Source organism: Colletotrichum tamarilloi (assembly GCF_030869305.1).
Source record: "Colletotrichum tamarilloi strain Tom-12 chromosome Unknown Scaffold_14.1, whole genome shotgun sequence".
Classification (NCBI taxonomy): Eukaryota; Fungi; Ascomycota; class Sordariomycetes; order Glomerellales; family Glomerellaceae; genus Colletotrichum; species Colletotrichum tamarilloi.
In genome coordinates this window covers 521,901-541,768 of record NW_026849397.1, presented here as the reverse complement: position 1 = coordinate 541,768, position 19,868 = coordinate 521,901, and the positions used below count along the sequence as shown (strand labels likewise).

The following is a 19,868-nucleotide window of genomic DNA, read 5'->3' as shown; positions in this document are numbered from 1 at the left end:
TAATCACCCTTCACACTTCTTACCACTACTCACGGCGACACACTAGTAGATCAACAATAAGAGCGGCCAATATTCCAAGGCAGCCAACCCGAAGACGGCATTGATGGATTGTGGATTCCTCGCCCGACTCTCGACGTGACCATCTGTCTAACCTCGACACCAACATCGTCATCCGAAATTTTTGTCTGGTGTTAGTGTGGAGACCTGGAGAGAAACGGCCGAAGTAGGAGCGACCTCTTGTCCGCACTTCAGGCCTCTTCTCCAGTGGAGAGACCCCAGGAACACGGAACACGCACTTGGAGAACATTAAGCAGGCTGGGGGAGAGGCCGGAGGGAGGGTGGAGGGCAGCTGTTGCGGGCGCTGGGCTCTATTGCCCTTGGGGCTCCAGACTTTCCTCATACACAATCTGCAGAGCGTGACCATGGGGCGACGCGGAGCCCGGGGTCCCAGTTGTCTGTTCTGGCCCCCATTTCTGGCAGGCAAAAAAGCAGGCCAAAGGACTCGCGGAGATCAGGCCGCGACGACCGTTCTTCTTCCCATCTGACTCGCGACTCCACATCCGCGCAGGATAGCGTTTGTGCGAGACCCGCCCGAAGGATGGGTGGTTTGACCGAAAATTCTCCCGGTACCGCGTTCTGGATCTACTCGGTGACAATCCGAAGCCCGCACCGTTCGTTCTCGTGACGACGACGGAAACGTACGGAGTCTCCGCGTGGAGAAAGCAGACTCCAGAGTCACCAACATGTTAAAATTTCTCACTCTGGGGATTGGATTGGGGAAGGTTTTCTGGGACCTTGGAGATGTGGGCTGACGTCAACCCTAGGGGGAAAAATCTAGAAGCGGCACATGGACAGTCAGACTCGTGTCGCTTGCGAGCAAGAAGTTTTCGGTGGTGCTCGGCGATGATAGCCGCCCGTTAACGACGCATGTTTCTTCTCTCTCTGGTTATTCCTGTGTTAATAATCTTTTCCCAAATACCCATGGACAAGACCTAGCATCCCCCCGGCCTTGCTGTATCTATTACTTTACAGAGAACGTGGTCTGACACATCACCACGTGCTGGGAACATTTCTCCTTCGGGACGAGCAGATCGCCATCGTCGTGCCTGACCGCTTGGTGGCTTGTTCCTAGCTCCCGCCAGCTACAGGTCCCGGTCCGGGTGGGAAGCCGCATTCTTGGCTGATGACAAGAAATATCTGGCCGGCTTGGCGCTCCGTGAGGCGGCAGGGGAGTCTGCCAGGCCGCAGCCGCCGCACCGATCGCGCGATGCCAAGTCGGCGAGCAGCGCACTAAGGCAGGCGAAGAGGAAGAGAAACGGCTTCCGACTGGTGCTAGTCCAAAATTCGGCCTTCTAGCTCGTAGACCGGCTTAGCAAGGCCGATACGACACTCGTCCTGTTACAGATTGTCACGAAAATTCGTTCATCCCTTTTTAGCGTTGCGACAGGGCTCTCCTAGGCTTCATGTGGGGGGCAAAAGAAAAATTGGCAAGATTGCAAATATCAAGGAAACAATGCCTGAAAAACTTGATTGTAGCGCTCAAGACAAGGGTTCCAATCTGAGCGACCATGACACATTCTAGAAGTTCTCTAAACTCCGATGGATCATTAAAGTTGTCGAACCAACTGCCATCTCGTCGATTCAAATCACCATTTATGTTTTGCTGCTCATCGGCCTTTACTTAATTAGACCTCCTCTCTGGAGTTGGTTCACTGTTGTTCTTTAAAAGTCTGCCCGAGTTCGCCCGGCATTCATGCAACCCACAGAAAATCCCATCTTTTCCCCTCACAGACCATTCGAACCCCCGCGAAATGGAATGGAGCAAGCATGGCCGGGTCACATCAGCAACCTGTGGATCGTTCCAATCATGTCTCATTGGCCTTTGAGCCCTGCAAGGGTGTTCCGTAAGTCCGAAAGATAACTTTGACCATCAGGCCGGTTCAGCCGTTCGATCGTTACACTTCATCTATGCATGTGCGTTACCGGCGGTATGGACTTTCCTTTGTCAAAGATAAGGAATTGCTATCTTATCATTTTCCGCCGGGCTGCGAGATTTTTCATGACGCCAATCGTATACTGACAATGATGTTGTTGATCGGTCGCCGTTGTGGCTTCACGAGTCAGACTAGAGTGCTAGTCCTGCCGATCTTGGCGCACCTTGTCGAGCTTGCCGCCGTTGTTAGCCCGAGGAGAATGGGCTAAGATGTGTGGCACTACAGGTAGGCCCAGAAATAAAGCCGGCGCTATGCAAGCATTCTGCAAGTCAAGGACTGCTAGAGGGACACTGTATTCGTACATAATACTGAGGGATAGCTGCCAGTCTGTTCCCTTAATATCAGTATTAGTCTGGCAAGCTTATGATGTCAATGAAGCCTGTTCAAGTTGCCACAACTATCGTTGCTTTGACTTCTTAAACATGGCCTGCCTTCTGCCTAGCCGCCTCACCAAGTAAGTAATCGATCGAAAAGGCGGCTCATGGTCGTAGTTGTGAGACTTGGTATTGTTATCGGAAGAGCCACCTGAACTACCTCAAGAGAAGTAGCTTCCCGCAAACAGCTTCACTTTCGTCCATTCCGAAGTTACCAAGGCATGTAGTGATTTGAACTTCAGAGACATAGACATTCCCCCAAATCAAAGGATCCGCATATCTTCAAGCCAACTGCATCCGTTCATCGGCTGGGCGAGTTCCACGCTGCAATCGTTGTTCTACTATTGGGTATATGCCCGGGTCGAAAGAAGTAGGGTGTAGATTCCAGGATCTGGTTCCTCCATGCACCCCATTAACGGCGTTCGATTTCGACGCTTGTAATCAATCCTGAACATAGCTCCCATCTCCTTCCTGGCAGCCACGGCTAGTCTCTTTTCGCAGGACGAAATACTTGGCTATCAGAGGCTTTGATCCTTCTCGACGCCGAGTTTCAGAGCGAAATTATAGACCAGGAATATGAACAGCCCTTCAATTGCCATTGAGTGTTCAGCCGTCGACTCATGGATGTGCTATAGACTACGCAATTCCCTTCGCCGTCAAGTCTCTCGCCAGCCTCAAGAAGTCAAGATTTCTCTGTGTGAACAGTTGCTTGCCGAAAGTGGTTCAATAAACGGCTGGTCAATAGTGCAATGAAGCTAAATGATCGTTTCAAGAGAGGCTTTCTACTTCGATCATTCATCACACAGATTTACGAATAAGTTGATAGAGGCTGAAGCTAGATTTCCAAGCTAGATATGTTGCACAGAAACGCAAGCTCATCAACGATGCTCTTGCAGTCTGAAGCAAGGGAAGACACTCAAGATGCATATCTCCACTCACTTGTTTCTCCAGAAATCCTGTCTTGCTCGTCCAAATCTTTGTTCTTCTTCCAACAGTACCATTTGGTGATGAGAACGAAAATCACTGTCAACCCACATCCGGTAATGATAGCACCGCCTCCCGTCTGATAGTATGGTTCCTGGTTTCTCAGAAAGAAGTAAGGCGTAAACCAGTGAGAGACAGAAGATACACTGTTGGCAATTGCAATGAGAGCGGCTCTTTTCGTCCGTGGTCGAGGTACGACAGTTGTCTCCCAAGAAATTTGCAGCTGTTCCAGTCAATAATGGAAATTCTTCAAGAAAGAAAGAAATCCTATGAACGTACATTGAGGCCGAGGAATGGTCCGGTGACCAGCAAAATCATCGAGAAATATCTGGCACCAACGTTGAGTGTTGTGATCATCACAACGCACCCAGCCAGTGTAAACAGCATCGGCACGATAATGTGGTAGCCATGTTCAAGCATTCGACCGGACGACCAGGAAACTGCCAAAGTTACGAGAAAAGCAATAATCGGAGGTGGGGCTTGAATGAGGTACGTCTCGGTAGCGCCGAATCCGAGAGTAGCGAGGATCTAGAGAAGTCTGACGTAAGTAATGAAGTTCGACCTGTGGTGGGAGCTGACGTGGTTTTGACTGACCGATGGAAAGAAGTCTTTGTAAGACTGCGCGATTATAAGGCAGAAATGAATAGCAGAGAAAAGGTATGTGAATGGGTCTCTGAGTGCCATCCAAACTCCACCCCAGTAGTCGCCCTCATCATCTTCAGTGCGACCGCCGGCCGACACAGTTTGCCGGTACTGAGCCATTTGCGACTCTTCGGCAGTCAGGAAATAGGTGCCAGTCGACTCGGGAAAGTTGGGAATGAACCAAAAGCTTGCCAGACCAATAATGATGCTGACGATACCTACAGCTGTGTTAGTGAAAGGAGAGTCTCGCCATATATCCATAAAACTGACCCTCGAGAAGCAAAAACCACTGCCATGCTGATAGTCCGGCTATGCCATTCATATTGCGGAGAACTCCAGCAGCCAGAAGGCCAGAAATAGCCTGCGATATTGTGTTTCCGGCGTGCCAAATACCCATGCGGAGCGGAGACTCATGTTTCGTGTACCAAGACGACGTCAACAAAGACACCGCTGGCACGAAAGGACCTTCAGTCAGGCCTACTACAAAGCGACACAGGAGAAAGCCCCAACCGGCAGTGACAGCAGGCATACATAAAGTGGTAATGGACCACCCAAGCATACAGCACGGAAGCAAGATTCGTGGCTTTCCCTTCGCGATGATGACATTTGCGGGAACCTGTGAAATGATGTATCCCACATAGAAAAGCGAGATACCGGCAGACCACATCGTATCTGACATGTGCAAGTCATCTTGCATGCCGGCAAGTCGTGCGTTCGAGACGTTGATGCGGTCTAGATAACTGAACATAGAGAGTCAACAACTGAAGGGGTACATCATTGACCGAACATAAGAGAACCAAGTGGGGGAGTTCGAGACTCACTTCATCATAAGCATGGCACACACCATTGGGAGAAACTTCCAATCGAGACGTTTGCGAACAGCTCTATCGAGTGCTTTGAGCTCCTCCGGGCTTTTGTCTCTTATGAGGTCGTATGGCTCCAGTAGAGGGTCGCGGGTAGGAGCGTTTTCTTCCCACTCAATCCCGACTTTGACATCAACTGAGCCGCTTTTAGAGCGAGGAGGAGTTGCCATGGTAGTTGGAGACTGTCTGATCCAGAAGAATAGCGCGCGATAAGAAGAATTCAGAAATGGTATCTGACGAGAAGATTCCACATCTTTTGTACTCTTGCGACAGAATGGCCTTGGGGTATTGCTCAATTGAGAAACAGCATTTTGCGACAACAATTTCATAGCCAAACAAGCGTTCAAATTCCCCGCATTGGAGCCCAGTTTCCCCGCGAATTGATTGTGGATGTGTTGCGGGCTGTCTGGGGTTAGTCCAGTCTCTGCCACTACCGGAGCGTGTCCGATGATTGACGACCTTTCCCGGACTGGGTCCGGTCGGCATCAGATCTTGCAACCGGCCAAGTTCTTCGAAATAGGAATTGTGCCTAGACTAGTGATAGCGATTGCTCAACTATTTTACTTCACTGACGGGAATCGCCGCGCTGACTTCTAGGCTGAGGCGTACTTCCGTAGCTGTTTCTTACAATTATCCACCACATACTACTGATCAGGCACTCCGGCTGAACTGACTTGTCAATTAGTATTTATCACGCGTAACGAAGTAAATCATTGTGCAGTTCACTACGCTCATGTGTTATCCCGCTGTATCCGACTCTGTCCATAGTTCTACATGATTTACTACAAACATCTATGCAGACTTAGCGGAGCAGCAGTAGACGAGGTTTAGGGATACTTCCGAGAAGTATAACCCACAGTGTTGCCCCGCCCCCCTCCTCTGCTTAACTAAGCCTTAACACATTACTCATGTAGCCACCTGTAATCCTCTACGTGAAGGTAAATCGAATGAGTCGTTGAGATCGACGTGGAATAATATCTGGGAAATGGTTCCACGAGACGGTCTTTGAAAAGGTTAGCCAAGCCACATTTGCAAAGAATCGAAAAACATCGAAACCGTCTCACATTAGATGTTGTTTCATCAGTTTCCATATTTCTGGTGGAAAGGCTAAGTAAGACCTGTTGAAATGCTGCAAGTGCAGGAAATCGTGATGCGGCGATCGTCACAAGCGTCGAGGCTTTGCTAATGACTTCTGTCACTTCGGCGAGTCGACGCGCGGCAAAGTCATTTTGACTTCTTCGACGGGTGAGGCATGCAAAAGCGACCGCAGCTTGAAAGATGTCATATGCATCAATGAAGCTGCAAACAAAACTTCCCTTAATAAACAGATCGTAAGATCGGTTGATAAACTGATATGATGTGTTAATGGTATCAGTCTCAAGATCTTGGTTGTTTCCTAGCCAAAATTCATTTCGCACGATTGTTTGAGGCGTCAAAGATGCAAGATGAATCAATGCCCGGCAAGATAGCTGTTCAAAAAGATACAGAAGATGCGGAGCAGAAGGCGATTGACGATCAACGTTGGGAGGTAGATCTCTCCAATGAACGATATTACTGTAGGTAAGTAGAATGTCCTCTCGTCTTCCTGACCGGATACTTGAAACCAGTTGAGAGTAGAGTACAAGATAGCGAATGGTTTGCGATGTTTGATGCGGCGTCTTCGTTGTAATGGATAGGCCATCGTCTTCCGCTGGGAGCTGAAGCATTTATGTCAACTTTGGATCGACGGACTAAATGCCTACGTGGTGCCTTCAACTTACTTGTACCGAAATGTAATCATCCTGGATGCTCAAAGGGCGGTCCATGACAAGGCTGAGCATGCTAGGGCAGAGTTCAGTATTGGAGATTCTAAGTTGATCACGGACACAATTATGGCATACCGGTCAAAGGAGTACACGGCCCAAAACAACCATCGCCGTCTGTCAGCTTCAGGTAGCCCAATGCTCGAGTTCGCGTCTGGCTCTCGGTGCAGATCGAGCGAGATACATGTTTTCATAGCCAGACCTAATAAATGCCAGGCAGAGCCACCGGAGAAGTTATAGAGAGAGTAGATGGTAAGCATGATCATGCAGTGTATGTGCTCAAGGGTCGATTCAGTGCGCAAGATGGAAGGAAGTTCGCCGAGGGCGGCAGAGTGAAGGCTTGCGTTAAGAAATGAAAGGTGAGTAGAAGTCGGAGAGAGCGAAATTCCAATAGCGCAAGCCATGTGAAGATTGAAAACATGTAATGGCGGAGGGCTCTGTGCAGCATGGCAGTCAGTTCTACATGCCATAACATCCTCACATTGCCGGAGATAAATGTCCTTGTCGATGTATGGCATAATGATTGGCCATTCCAGGAATTTTCGGACATGCTCAAGCGTTAGATCCCGGCTCTCTGAACTGAGGCGACTGTTCATATCAGGAGTTTGAGGTGCCGGCATAGCTGTGGATGGGTCGCGTCCATCAATAGCCAAGGCCCCGGAGATCACCTCTGCTAAGGAAAACTTCCTGGGTAGATCATCGGAGTTATCTCGGGGCTCGGCCATTGCATTTCGTGATAAGAAGCCGATTGCCCCCATTGTGGCTCTCACAGAAGAATCTTCGGTGCCATGTCTATTGATGTTGACAGTGTCGAGCGCACGGCTTGAGGTTATCGAGATAGCATCTCGAGGTGTCGTAAGACTGTCATCCATTGGAGAAGAGCCATGACATGATTCAGCGCGACCGCTGTGCGTACGCGACCGTTTTCGATGGAGCGATTGTTCTTCCAGATTGGCGATCCGTCTTTTCAATGACGACACGTAACTTAGATTCATCAGCAAGCGTATCATCGGGCAGAAGACTAGGCTATACTATTACCCAATGACTGAAGTGTGAGACAGCTCAGATACTGTGTTGAAATCTTGGTTCCGTGGGATACACTCGGCCCCTAGCCCACTGCACGAGGTGCATGCCGGCAGACGTCGGTCGCACTGATGACTATCAGCTAATACTGATTTGTATGGAATCTGAACATCGGGATTCTAACTTTTTGTTTCCTCTTCCAACATCTTTCGCAAGCTTGTGGGCGAGTTACCGTGGATGTTAAGGGCGACTCAGGTGTTCCCCTTAAGTTCGGAGCCTCCTGCGCACATGCAGACGAAGTCGAACTCATAGCCCCACTAACTATTCTTTCATATTAAGTGGTTCACAGTCCGCGATGAGCCAGGTAGTGGAGGTGGGCGGTTGGGAACAAATGGCCGTCGTCGAGTTGGCATGATATGTGAGGTGGAAGCTGCAGGCTCAGAGTCTCGCACCTCCGACTGTTTGCCGACGTTGCGGGGTTTGACCCCCAAGCCTCCGTGGGGAAGACTGTGGAGGATCTAATTGGGCCACCCCCACATTTCATAGAGATGGACCACAGTTAGAGTCACCAGGGTTAATAAAGAGGCTACCATGCGATCTGATCAGTTATTGCCAGATTCGAAGCATCAATAAGTGACGGTCAGGGTTTCAAGATACAACGTGACAAGCAGGAGATCTACCCTCAATTCCACGTATATTTTATGTTTGCCAAACGGCAGTATTTCCTCTCGCAAGAGAGATACTGGTTGTGATTGGACCTATGATTTGCCATTTGTATGGGCAGTTGCCCTGATACTGAGGCTAGACATCTCCGCCGCTCTCTTCGCGGCACCGGCAATAAGCAAGGGGCCATCCGTTGCAGCCATGACCCAGCGCGCACCCATTTGACAAAACTTTTCCACAAGATCCATACGTGAGTGAAGACCTCCCACGCCAACCCACTTTCCGTGCTTATTGCAGGCAGCGATCGTCCGCTCATAGGCTTCTGTGAGCCTAGGGTTTTCGTAGTCGCCAGGGATACCCATCTCAGCCGTCAGATCGTTGGTACCGATAAGTAGAGAGTCCACTCCTTCAACTGCTGCAATCTCGTCGACTAGCTCTAGTGCCTCAAGAGTCTCGATCATTGGTATAACCAAAGTAGCGTCATTTGTAATGGGATTGGAGACCTTGGCAGGAATCGTACGGAACTGATAATGAGGCAGTCCGTTGGTTGATGATCGTGTGCCGATAGGTTGGAACTTGGCAGCCGCAACAACGTCTCGTGCGTCTTGCACACTGCGAATATGCGGCACAATAACACCAAGGGCACCACCGTCTAGGATCCTTGAGACAAAAAAGGGGTCCTTGCTGGGCGCTCGTACTATTGGCGAGATCCCGGCGTACAGCGCGGCAATGCACAGTTGAGAGGTCGTCTCGAGATCGAATGAGGAATGCTCCATATCGACGAGGATCCCGTCGAATCCTGCTGTCTTAGCCATCATGGGAAGTTCTACCGACTTGACTAGTTTGACGCTCAGAGTCGATGCAACCTCATCGCGGAGGAGTTTCTCCTTGAATGAGTGGGGAATAGAAACGGCCATTTCGGTTGGGAGTGGGAATGTTGAGTGTTGAGGACTATGATTGATTGATTTGCAGTGTGAAAGAATTCTTGGAGCACATGTGACAAAGGTATTGTTATATGGCTTTCCAGTTCTTGTTCGTGGACGGATGCCCGGAGCCATGCCGAGGATTTCCATAACCTCTTCGGCGCTTCCGCAAGCTTTTCGGCCCTCCGATCCCATGTTCAAATACAATCATTACCGAAACTCTTGGCCGGTCGTATGGCAAGTGTCTATAGTGTTGTTCCTCCATAAGATTGCAGCCGACATATGGAGGCACCGGGGGCCGTCCGATACCTTCGGACCACCTCCGGATGGGTGTACAGGGCATGTATGGTGACTGATCTTCGTTGCCACCGTGTGGTCATTGACTCCGATATCCTGTTGTGTATTTTATGAATCAAATCGCAGTCCTCCAAATGTTCATACATTTCCATATACAACGAACTTCAGACGATGCTCCAAGATCACGAATCGAGAACGTCACAAACTCATCTTCAATCACCGCCGACTGTTGTTTCTCACTACGATCAATAAATCTGTCAATATGACTCCAGGGCTCGTATCTGATCAATCTGAAAGCGTTCTTCTCGGTACTAAGCCAACCGTGTATGTCTTGGATTCATTTCAGCCTGAGATCATCGACTTCTGCAAACAAAACTTCAACGCAATCCTACCTGGACAGTCCGAACATGCCAACTGGAAGGAAAACGCTCGTTTTCTTCTTGTGCGGAACTCGCGTCTCACAGCTGAGGATATCGCTGCTTGCCCGCATCTCCTTGCAATAGGGAAGCAGGGTGTCGGAATTGACAAGATCGATGCTGAGGCCTGCTCTAGACGTGGCATCAAAATCTTCAACACACCCGGCGTCAATGCGCGAGCTGTGGCCGAACTTGTTCTGGCTTTGACGACAGCCGTAGCAAGACAAGTTGGAAGCATTACACGGAAACAAACTTCTGGTATTCTTGTACCCAAGGAGAAGTGCTCGGGTATCATTTTGCACCGAAAGACGATTGGCGTACTCGGCATGGGCAACATTGGAAAGGCTGTTGCCCAGATTTTCCGCGGAGCGTTCGAAGCTGACGTTGTGGCTTACGACCCTTATTTGCCTAATGAGGCCTGGTCTGATATTCCTCATCGCCGAGCCCAGACGGTTTCGGATCTGTTATCAGTTTCCGACGTGGTGACGGTCCATATGCCGTTGACATCCACCACTAGAGATCTCATGGGGTACAAGCAGTTCAAAATCATGAAGAGAACAGCCATAGTCATTAACACAGCTCGAGGAGGCATCATCAATGAGTGTGAATTGGAGCAAGCCTTGTCAGAAGGCCTCATCTGGGGCGCTGGTCTAGACTGTCACGAGGAGGAACCCCCTAGCAGGGAGAAATACGGATCGTTGTGGGACGTTGGTGCGGTTAGTACGCCGCACATTGGGGCAGCGACTAGGGAGACTCAAGTCCAAACGGGCATGGCAGCAGCTACTAAGCTGTTTGAATACGCGAGGAGTAGGGCGTAGATGGGAAGCAGCGCTGAATCAAACTTGAGGTTCTTTCATTCCTACTGGACTTGAGATCTTGATTAGTCGGCAGCCAATACGTTCAGAGCCTGATTACAATATACTGCCTGATTGCAATGTACTGCCTACCTGCTAAATCATCGCTGAGATTTACTGTAAGCCGTATGTATCATTGAAACTCAAACGCATCCAACGCTCCAATGTGCCTCTCTGGATCACCGTACACATATTCCCCCAAGGCGGATTCCATATTCCATAGTGCCTCGTCTCCTAAAAGCGCCCAGTCCATGAAACCGCTTCCCGGGGAAAAAGTGGCTGTGGCTGGTATTGGCCCACACGTGTTTCTCGAACCGTGGGATAATGTTATAGGATTGCCCACCATGGCTCTCTCAACGGCAGGCACAAACGAAAGGTTGCTCGGAATGCTTCCTGGAAAGTTTGTTTCTTGAACTCTGGCATCAAGATTCGTACTCAGGGCACTGGGTCCTGAGACGCACTGCGAACCAAGAATCGAAGATCCTGAGGCTACCAGAGGTTCAGAGAATCTTTCTGATGATTGCCGGAACCCGGCTCTCGTGTATTCCAGTGTTTTGCTTTGAGATAGGACGTCAGATTGTAAGTTCTCGAGAACTTTGTCTAGTTTTCGAGTGGTGTTTCGTCGAAGAGCTTCAAAGACGGCAACATATTGTTTGGCACTTGGTAACTGCTCCGCCATGTTCTTTAGAGTCTCTTCACACCGAATCAGTCCGGCTGAAGCATCCGAAAGACCTTCTTTGTCTATTTTCGTTGCGGTAGAAACACAAAACAGCACCGAAAGACCAGCGGTAAACATCATGTGAAAATAGCTGCGGGTATGTGTGGTGAGTGGTCGCTGTTGGCACAGTCTTGAGTAAGCCCAAATCGTTCGAAGTGCAATCCTGAGGCATAGGACGGAAATATGATGGGGCGTCTTCCCGCCTCGTTTGGGCATAAGATCAATGGCTCGTCGGACTAGGTAAAGTTGCTCCCTAGCCAGTAAGAGATCATACCAGTCCTGCGACTCATACAGACATTTGGGCTGCTGAAATGTCGGGCAATTATCTCTCCAGTTCTGTAGGTCTTGCATCAAGCAGCTGAGAGTTTGAAATATATGACCAGGAGCCAGATGACTCTTGGGAGGTTGAAGGTAGTTGCAGGCAAGTCTAGAAAATTCGGAGTGGATTCTGGAAGAGATTTGCCGCAAACGCACGGAGATGAAGAAAACGGTCATCTCGGTCGTGTCCAGGGTGGCGTGAGATGATCGAAAATCCTCAAAATTGCTTGAAATTTGATTGGCAGTGACAATTTCCTCGTCATTTGCATCCGCCGGAAAGCCGACTTCAATATCGCGATCATCGATACTAAATGGTTTTCCCAGGACCGTAGAGCTATATCTGTCGATCATGTAGACTTGCCAGAAAACTCGTCGCTTCATTTGAACTTGCATGAAGTTCATGGAGTCGTTATCACTGTGGTGCAATTCTTGTTCGATGCACAGACGACCACATAGCCGAACGACATCCCAAATGGACGTGCCTTTTCACAATGAGCATGGCTCGTAATTCATTCGTTAAAATTCGAACGAGACATACCTATCCGATGATAGATACCAAAGCGGCATATTAAGAGCAGGTCTTGGATTGAGGCTAGGCCTCGTGTAAGAAAGTCTGGCCCCATACGTTGCAAGGCAGCGAGATAGTATCCTTCGGGGTGCTGGCCGTGGGTGCCATTCAGGAATGGAAGCACTGAACCGATTGCAAGAATCATACAGGCGCGAAATAGATCGTGATTTGAAGCAGGTTGGCCGGCCGATTCGTGTGAGAAGACCCGGCCACAGAGACTCTTGACCTCGTCTCGGCGAAGAAAAGGACTTTGCACGTGAGACCAACTCAGACTATGTAAAATTGTCACAACAATGGTTCGATGGGTGCTTGAAGAGGGAATCTTACTATTTATCGAACAGAGCCTTGCCTTCTTCGTCTGGAGGAGGACCACAAGGTTGAAGAATAGGTTCAGAGGCGCTAGGAACTCTCGCCAATAGTTGTAGTAATTCGGTGTTGTTACTTCTCAAGTCTGGATCTGCGAAGAGAGAAGCCATGAATCTATTTGAATCTTAGTCATATTACTGTGCAGGCGCCATAGTCAATTGCGAACTCACCCGAGTCCCTCTCCGTGTGAGACAGTTGAGTTCTCGATGGAGATGACAGTCGGACCAGTCTCTGCGGCAGGCTGGGTCGCATCGTCACACGATTGGACCTCATCGGCCGGCAAGGTGTCCACATCTTGAGTCAACTGTCTTTCAAGCTGTTCTAATCGATCTATTTCTCTACGCGAATTCGTCAGCTCCCCAAGTATTTAACACTCAAATGTAGCGAGGTACATCAACGCCTACGCTCGTGAAAGTGTTCTGTCACCACCAGAATTGAGCACAACACAGTCGCTGCCAGTTTTCGAACACGGAGTACATGTTGGCCTGGTGCTGTCACACTGGGCAATACATATTAGCCCCCCGCTTACGTTCTTGAAGTCGACAGCGGCACATACTTTGATTTTCTTCTGATAACATAAGTGGCAGGCTGGGAGCCGGGGTAGTCGATCTGCTGCGGAGCTCATTCTTCGAGCCGAGCTGTCAAGTCAAGGAATGCTTTCAAGAATAATGCGCAGATTGCAGCTGGTGTAGCCCATGTGTTAAGCGATCGATATTGATTGTGACACGATTTTCGGAGTGGCTCCGACGGTGCGTTTGAAGATGGGCAAATCGGCTTTGGCTCGGCTACTTTGGTCACAATTGCAAAGTGAGGGGTTGACCCCTCCCTGTAATGGGTCGGAATCACTCCGAGCAAGTTGCTTTGCGCGGGCATCCGAATCTTACTGACTCCGCCGTCTCGAGTGACTTTCTTTTCTGTAATAAAATTGCTAATAGCACCTGTAAACGAATGCAAAAATCTAACGTCATTGGCATATCTACTATCGCCTAAGGCTTGGCTGCGGTCGTGCGCCTCGACAATGCCAGTCGAGCTTTTGAATATTCCCCTCCAAGCTATCTGTGATAAAGAGGGTCTTATTTTCTGAACCACCAAAGCAGCAGTTCGTCAAGTTGATGCCGGATGTTCCACTCACGATGCGTGCCTTGGGGATCCCATTGGAATCAACCACAAATACGGACCCCAAACTTGGATGACAGATGAAAAGACTGCCTTCTTCATCGATCGCCAGGCCGTCTGGGCCAGCGTTTCCAAATGACTGGAAAAAGACGCCAGCTTTGGTTGTTGTTCCATCGGGATGAAGAGGAAGCCTCCAGACCTGGTTGGATCTCGTCATGGCGACGAATAAGAACCTTTCATCAGGTGAGAGAACCAGTCCATTTGGGGATACTCCATTTTCTACAAGTGTCTCCAGCTTTCCGTCAGGTAAAAGCCGGTAGACTTTGCCAGTTGGATCTGTCATGCCGGTTTGACCTTGGTCGGTGAAGTAGATGCTTCCTTTCGAATCGACAATCAAGTCATTTGGGCCTTTGAATCGCTCCAAGTGACGCCGGGTGATCAACGGTTTGATCTTCCGATCAGAAGGATCGAAGGAGAGTATTCCCTAAGCACAATCGTTTCGGTGAGGCCGAGATCCCAGGAGTAATACTGCGGTTTGGATCTACGAACCTGCTTGTAGTCGGCAATAACCAGTCGACCATCGTCAGTTGCCGCAAGCCCATTAGGCTCGCCGTCCCATTCTGCAACAACACTTATAGTCTTTTTTGGGTCAATCTTGAGGATTCGGCCGTAGGGAATGTCCACTATGTAAAGGTTGCCAAGATCATCGACGATTGGGCCCTCAAGGAAGATGTGTTGAAATGGGCGCGCAAAGCCACCTCGCCACTCAGTTTCTTTGCCATGGCAACGAAGCTCATCTGGAACTCGAATGTAGAGTTCAGCTTGTATGATCGGAGGTACCGGGTAAAAGTTCATTGCGTGCAGTAACGTAGACGATTATTGTTCAATTGGCGATAATGAAACCCAAGAAGACGGTGCAAAAAGTCAAGGAAGCATGCTAACCTTGAAAGAAGCGGGCATTCTATCATCGCTATTCTCTTTGGTGCTTCGCGAGGTTTATGCGACCATGCAATCGACCTGGACGGAAATCATCCGGTGGTCCTGGTGTCGTCGGACTGAGCCCGGACCTAACTTTCGGTGTGTGTCCGGGTGGTGTTTAGCGGTTACGTGAGTGCTCCACTGCTCTACGCACACCTTCCCCGAATTCTGGGGTTTAGCAGCTTACTGGGTCCGGGGAAAGCTAACGGAGCATGCCGTGAGTAAGAGAGAATATTATTTCAGTCAGGACCGTCCTTGCCAGCATTTTGAAGATGACAACTTGTTACGTGTAGGAATCAATCCCCACGGAGGATGTTATTTCTGCAAGCTTCTTACAATGTCTCTCATCAAGGCCACAACTGCAGCCATACGGGACAGTCCCAGAGAGATCTTCAACCGCTATTTGTTTATATGCACCTGGACATGGAGCTTCTCAGGGGTGGCGAAAGGTTTTGACGAGGGTAAGTCACGGTATTTGACTACTGTTATTCTCAGAGAATACTTGCTAATGAATATCTTTCGTAGGTAATATTGCATCTGTAGTCACCATGGCCGTCTTCAAAACCAGATTTGGGATCGATGGCCAGTCCGAGAGCGAGTACTCAAATACCAAAGGCTGGATCGTGGCTATCGCAACGGCTGGTGCTGTTTTTGGTTGCTTGGCTTGCGTAAACCTTACTGAGAAGTTGGGCCGCAAACGAACGATGCAGATCTTTACATTGATTTATGTTGCTGGCATTCTCGGGCAGACTTTCTCTTCTGGAAATATGGCGGGACTTTATATTTCTAGAATCATCGCTGGTATGGGTATTGGTGCTACAACTGTGCTGCCTCCAGTGTACATCTCCGAGGTGAGGATGAGGTCTCCTATGAAGAACGATGACGGCAAAGATTGACTCGCGTTGTAGATTGCACCTCGATCGATCCGCGGTCTTTTGACTCTACAGTACACATGTTGTCAGCAACTTGGCGTTGTATTCGGCTTCTTCTTCAATTACGGCATCACGAAACACTACGCAGGGAACCAAATCCAATGGCAATTACCGACTGCCCTTCAAGTTGCACCGGCGATTGTCTGGGGCCTGGGAACATTCTTCACGCCCGAGTCTCCCCGTTTTCTGCTCTCTTGTGGAAAACCAACAGAGGCTCTCAAGGTCCTCTGTGACTTCCGTTGTCTGCCAGCCGATCATCCATATGTTGACGATGAGTTTCGCGCGATGCAAGCACAGTTGGAACACGAATTGGAGATTGTGTCAGGCGCTTCGGTTTTCGATCTTGCTAAAGAGACGTGGACCGATATGCCAAATAGACGACGATTTGTATTGATGTTCCTAGCGCATTTGTTTTCTCAGTGGAGCGGAGCCAATGCCATGTAAGTGCAACGACCCCTACAGCGACAATACCCCTCTGACTTATGGCCCGTTTCAGCACGCAGTACAGTCCGTCCATCTTTGGATATCTGGGGATACAGGGTGAAGAGGGTCGTCTTCTTGCTACCGGAGTCTATGCCATTGTCAAGTTTGTTTCAGTCTTAATATTCTCGGTCTTCGTTATCGACTTCATCGGCAGAAGGCGATCTCTTCTCACCGGAATCTGTCTCCAAATTACCACGCTTCTGTTCGTTGGTATTTACCTCAAGGTCACCAATGGACGTGACCAAGAAGACATTTCTGCAGATCCAACAGCGCGACGAGCAAGCGAAGCTGCCATCGCGGCCATTTACTTGCATGCAATCGCATGGTCTATAGGATGGTTTTCCATCCCATACCTCGTCAGCGCAGAAGTTTTCCCCATTAGAATCAGATCTCTGTGCGTATCTGTTCTCATGGCCTTTCACTGGGCCTTCTACTTTGGCTGCTCGCGAGCTATGCCATCCCTTCTGGCCGCTACAGAACGCTATGGCGCGTTCATATTCTTTGCGAGCATCTGTTCTGTCTCACTCGTGTACGTTTATCTTGCCATGCCGGAAACCTCTGGGAGATCCTTAGAGTCAATGGAGAACCTGTTCAACCGGCCTTGGTACACCGTCTACAAGGTTGCGTATCCAAAGGCTGAAGATCTTGCAGCTCGCCCGGTGGTGAGACAAGACAACGACAAAGGGGAAGGAGGGAAAGAAGAAGAGAATGGTGCGGCTATGCACCTGGCTTAAGACTTGATTGGCTATTATAGTATAGATTCTATGAGCGACAGTTTGGTTTCTGAAGCTCTCGGGATGACTTGACGTGTATGCTGCCCTGTCTTGCTAAACTTGCCTTCAAGTCTTGGCACAGACATCTTTGAGACGGTAATAGCTGTTTTGTTTGAGCTTCGAATCTGTGTACCAAATAATCAGAAAGTCCAAAGAATTTGGCGTTTGAGAGGACCCGGCCTCGCCTGTGTTCGTAAAAGTCTTTTTGGGTAATGACTCTGTTCGGGAATCTTACCCGAATTTTCTGCCTTGTCATTCTTTCTGACAAGGAAAGTCTGAGCTTAGGGGGTAAGGTGGGATAATTTGGGGATCTCTGAGTCTAAAAGCATTGGGCGCCAGGCGTCTTATCAAGATCTATGCCCTACCTTCTTACCTTCCTAGTCCAGCAGTGACGCAACACAGGCTTTTGTCAAAAGTAACTTGAAACTAGAAGATGGAACGATCGGAGCTAAATAACCACAGATCGACCGAGAACTTTCCGCGGCTCTGTGGCTTGCTCCGGACTGTCGCGACACTGACGGAATTGGAATCCTACGCTGCCCAGAACTCGTCCGAGACTAGATGTGACGGACTTTGGCTTTGTCCATTCCTGCCTTAGCATAGGGCGGAGCCAGCGGCTTTATTCGTCCCACACATTGCACTGCCTATCTTTTTAAGCCATCATCGCGATGATGCTCTTGATCATATAAGCCCATCGCATCCTGGACGGGTGCCGACGGACTCCATGTCTGAGCTCCAAACCTTGTAGACCGGACGACTCCAGCTGTTCCCCCGTGGCCCCTGCTTCCTCTTGTACGCCAACCTGAGTGGCTAGGACATATTCCCAAAGCAACCGTAGAACACGCATCACGCGTCAGTCTGGTTTCAAACGCCGTATACGATCAGCTACAGCTGACCAATATCGCTGGTCGGTCAAGTTGGGGGATTCCGACGATCGTTGGCAGAGTCGGCAAACTCCTGCTGCCTGGTCGTATAAAGTCAACGTGTCTTGTGTTCACGCTGAGTTGATGAGTAGCTAGTGGTGTCAATGAACTTGTGTCACTGTTAGTAAGATGGACATTTTGAAGACGAATCCTGTTTATCTCGGTGGTGCGCTCGTATGCATCGCACTGGCTGCGGTACGTTTCCAACTCACCGGGCTTCTCACTGATGTATCTAAAAGTACCTACCACTGACAAATGGCTTGCTAGTACGTCTATGCCGGGCTCACAAACCCGTTGTCGAATATTCCTGGGCCATGGTACACCAGGTTCACAACACTGCCATCGACATTCAAGGTCATCACAGCACACCACCCCGATTGGATCCACGATCTACACGCCAAGTACGGGCCGGTGGTGCGGTACAGTCCACACGAGGTCGACATTTCTGATCCACCAACATGCCAGCGGATTCACAGCGTGAAGACCGGATTCTTCAAGTCGCCATTCTACTCACTTCTCATCACGGATTCCTCTAGCGTGTTCAACGAGATACGCCCAGAGATCCACCGCAAGTACAAGCGTTTGTTGTCAAATCCCATGTCAGAGACTGGCTTGAAGACGTTCCTCCCTCGCATCGACAGTAAGGTCCGCTTGGCTATTGAGCGCATCCGTGACGAAAACAAGGTTCGAGGTGCAGCCGACATTGCGAAGTGGTTTATGTTCCTCTCGTTTGATGTTATCGGTGATCTAGCCTTTGGAGAGTCCTTCGGCAATTTGGAAAGCGGCAAGGTATGTGGCATCCTCTTCAAAGTTCCGACGAGACATTTGGGGCTTGCACTAAAACCCATGGTCTCGAGTAGAAGAACCGATCTGTCAACGACTTCGTCAGTCTCGGTTTCGTCGGCGGATTACGGTCCATGTTCCCCACAATCGCCCAAATCTCTCTCTACCTTCCGATTCCAGTCTTCAAAGAAGCCACCGCAATCCAATACCGTACTTTTGACTACGCTCAGGGTGCCCTAGACCGCCACGCTAAGCGCGTCGAAGAGACTGGATCAGATCCCCACCCGACAGTCTTTTCCAAGCTCTACAACGCCGGCGAAGAAGAGACCTGGAACCCGATCGAGATCCGCGACAACGCGCAGGTCTTCATCGTGGGTGGCAGCGACACGACCGCCAACTCGATGATCTACCTCGTCTGGGCGGTGTGCAAAATTCCCGAGATCAAAGCCAAGCTCATGAAAGAGCTGGATGCTCTTCCGGACAACTACACATACGATCAGTTGAAGGAGCTGACGTATGTGAACTGGATTGTCAATGAGACACTACGGCTTTACACCGCTCTGCCGTGTGGGCTTCCAAGGATTGTACCCCCTGGCGGCGCGGAGCTTGCGGGACAGTTTATTCCCGAAGGATTCACTGTTACAACGCAGGCGTACAGTCTTCACCGGGACGAGCATGCGTTCCCTGACCCCTATAGATTCTATCCCGAGAGGTGGGAGAATACCACGCAGGAGATGAAGGATTGCACCATGCCCTTTGGCGGTGGTGCCCGTAGTAAGCCCTACTCCGAACCACGGCAGCTCTCGCCGTTGAGGTAAGGTTTTGCTGACAGCGAGAAACAGCTTGCCTGGGAAGGCATTTGGCTCGCATAGAGCTCCGGCTCATCACTGCTAGGTTTTTCAAGGCTTTCCCGAAAGCAATTGTGTCTAATCTCGAAGGCATGTGCGACAAGGATATGGAGCCAGCGTTGCATTTCCTGATGGTTCCCAGCGGTCATCGATGCTTGATTAAGCTCGATGGCTAATTGTACATCGAACTGTTGGCATAGAGAAGAACACGAGGGACATCATAAGTT

The 19,868-nt window shown here is 49.7% G+C and overlaps 8 protein-coding genes across 8 annotated transcripts; 3 read left to right on the top strand and 5 right to left on the bottom strand.

Moving 5' to 3' along the window:
- Positions 1 to 1,142: 1,142 nt before the first annotated feature.
- On the bottom strand, positions 1,143 to 5,027 carry CTAM01_05588 (major facilitator superfamily transporter; the record flags this gene model as incomplete). Its single annotated transcript, XM_060521618.1, has 5 exons — positions 1,143 to 1,352; positions 3,632 to 3,880; positions 3,947 to 4,212; positions 4,265 to 4,734; positions 4,837 to 5,027. 5 exons carry the CDS (start codon positions 5,025 to 5,027, stop codon positions 1,143 to 1,145), a joined length of 1,386 nt encoding a protein of 461 aa, XP_060383832.1.
- A 758-nt stretch (positions 5,028 to 5,785) lies between these two features.
- On the bottom strand, positions 5,786 to 7,992 carry CTAM01_05587 (uncharacterized protein; the record flags this gene model as incomplete). The annotated part of the gene is made up of 6 exons (XM_060521617.1): positions 5,786 to 5,860; positions 5,922 to 6,554; positions 6,618 to 6,678; positions 6,738 to 7,643; positions 7,698 to 7,810; positions 7,867 to 7,992. 6 exons carry the CDS (start codon positions 7,990 to 7,992, stop codon positions 5,786 to 5,788), a joined length of 1,914 nt encoding a protein of 637 aa, XP_060383831.1.
- A 448-nt stretch (positions 7,993 to 8,440) lies between these two features.
- On the bottom strand, positions 8,441 to 9,262 carry CTAM01_05586 (HpcH/HpaI aldolase; the record flags this gene model as incomplete). The annotated part of the gene is made up of 1 exon (XM_060521616.1): positions 8,441 to 9,262. One exon carries the CDS (start codon positions 9,260 to 9,262, stop codon positions 8,441 to 8,443), a length of 822 nt encoding a protein of 273 aa, XP_060383830.1.
- A 565-nt stretch (positions 9,263 to 9,827) lies between these two features.
- On the top strand, positions 9,828 to 10,799 carry CTAM01_05585 (uncharacterized protein; the record flags this gene model as incomplete). Its single annotated transcript, XM_060521615.1, has 1 exon — positions 9,828 to 10,799. The coding sequence occupies one exon, from the start codon at positions 9,828 to 9,830 to the stop codon at positions 10,797 to 10,799; it is 972 nt and encodes a 323-aa protein (XP_060383829.1).
- A 169-nt stretch (positions 10,800 to 10,968) lies between these two features.
- On the bottom strand, positions 10,969 to 13,430 carry CTAM01_05584 (uncharacterized protein; the record flags this gene model as incomplete). Its single annotated transcript, XM_060521614.1, has 7 exons — positions 10,969 to 12,353; positions 12,410 to 12,451; positions 12,497 to 12,711; positions 12,767 to 12,919; positions 12,976 to 13,143; positions 13,210 to 13,304; positions 13,362 to 13,430. 7 exons carry the CDS (start codon positions 13,428 to 13,430, stop codon positions 10,969 to 10,971), a joined length of 2,127 nt encoding a protein of 708 aa, XP_060383828.1.
- Positions 13,431 to 13,784: 354 nt separating this feature from the next.
- CTAM01_05583 (gluconolactonase) lies at positions 13,785 to 14,776 on the bottom strand (the record flags this gene model as incomplete). The annotated part of the gene is made up of 2 exons (XM_060521613.1): positions 13,785 to 14,405; positions 14,471 to 14,776. 2 exons carry the CDS (start codon positions 14,774 to 14,776, stop codon positions 13,785 to 13,787), a joined length of 927 nt encoding a protein of 308 aa, XP_060383827.1.
- Positions 14,777 to 15,236: 460 nt separating this feature from the next.
- Positions 15,237 to 17,048, top strand: CTAM01_05582 (uncharacterized protein; the record flags this gene model as incomplete). The annotated part of the gene is made up of 4 exons (XM_060521612.1): positions 15,237 to 15,360; positions 15,425 to 15,750; positions 15,808 to 16,271; positions 16,328 to 17,048. 4 exons carry the CDS (start codon positions 15,237 to 15,239, stop codon positions 17,046 to 17,048), a joined length of 1,635 nt encoding a protein of 544 aa, XP_060383826.1.
- Positions 17,049 to 18,139: 1,091 nt separating this feature from the next.
- CTAM01_05581 (cytochrome P450) lies at positions 18,140 to 19,817 on the top strand (the record flags this gene model as incomplete). Its single annotated transcript, XM_060521611.1, has 4 exons — positions 18,140 to 18,205; positions 18,278 to 18,799; positions 18,871 to 19,567; positions 19,636 to 19,817. 4 exons carry the CDS (start codon positions 18,140 to 18,142, stop codon positions 19,815 to 19,817), a joined length of 1,467 nt encoding a protein of 488 aa, XP_060383825.1.
- Positions 19,818 to 19,868: the final 51 nt, after the last annotated feature.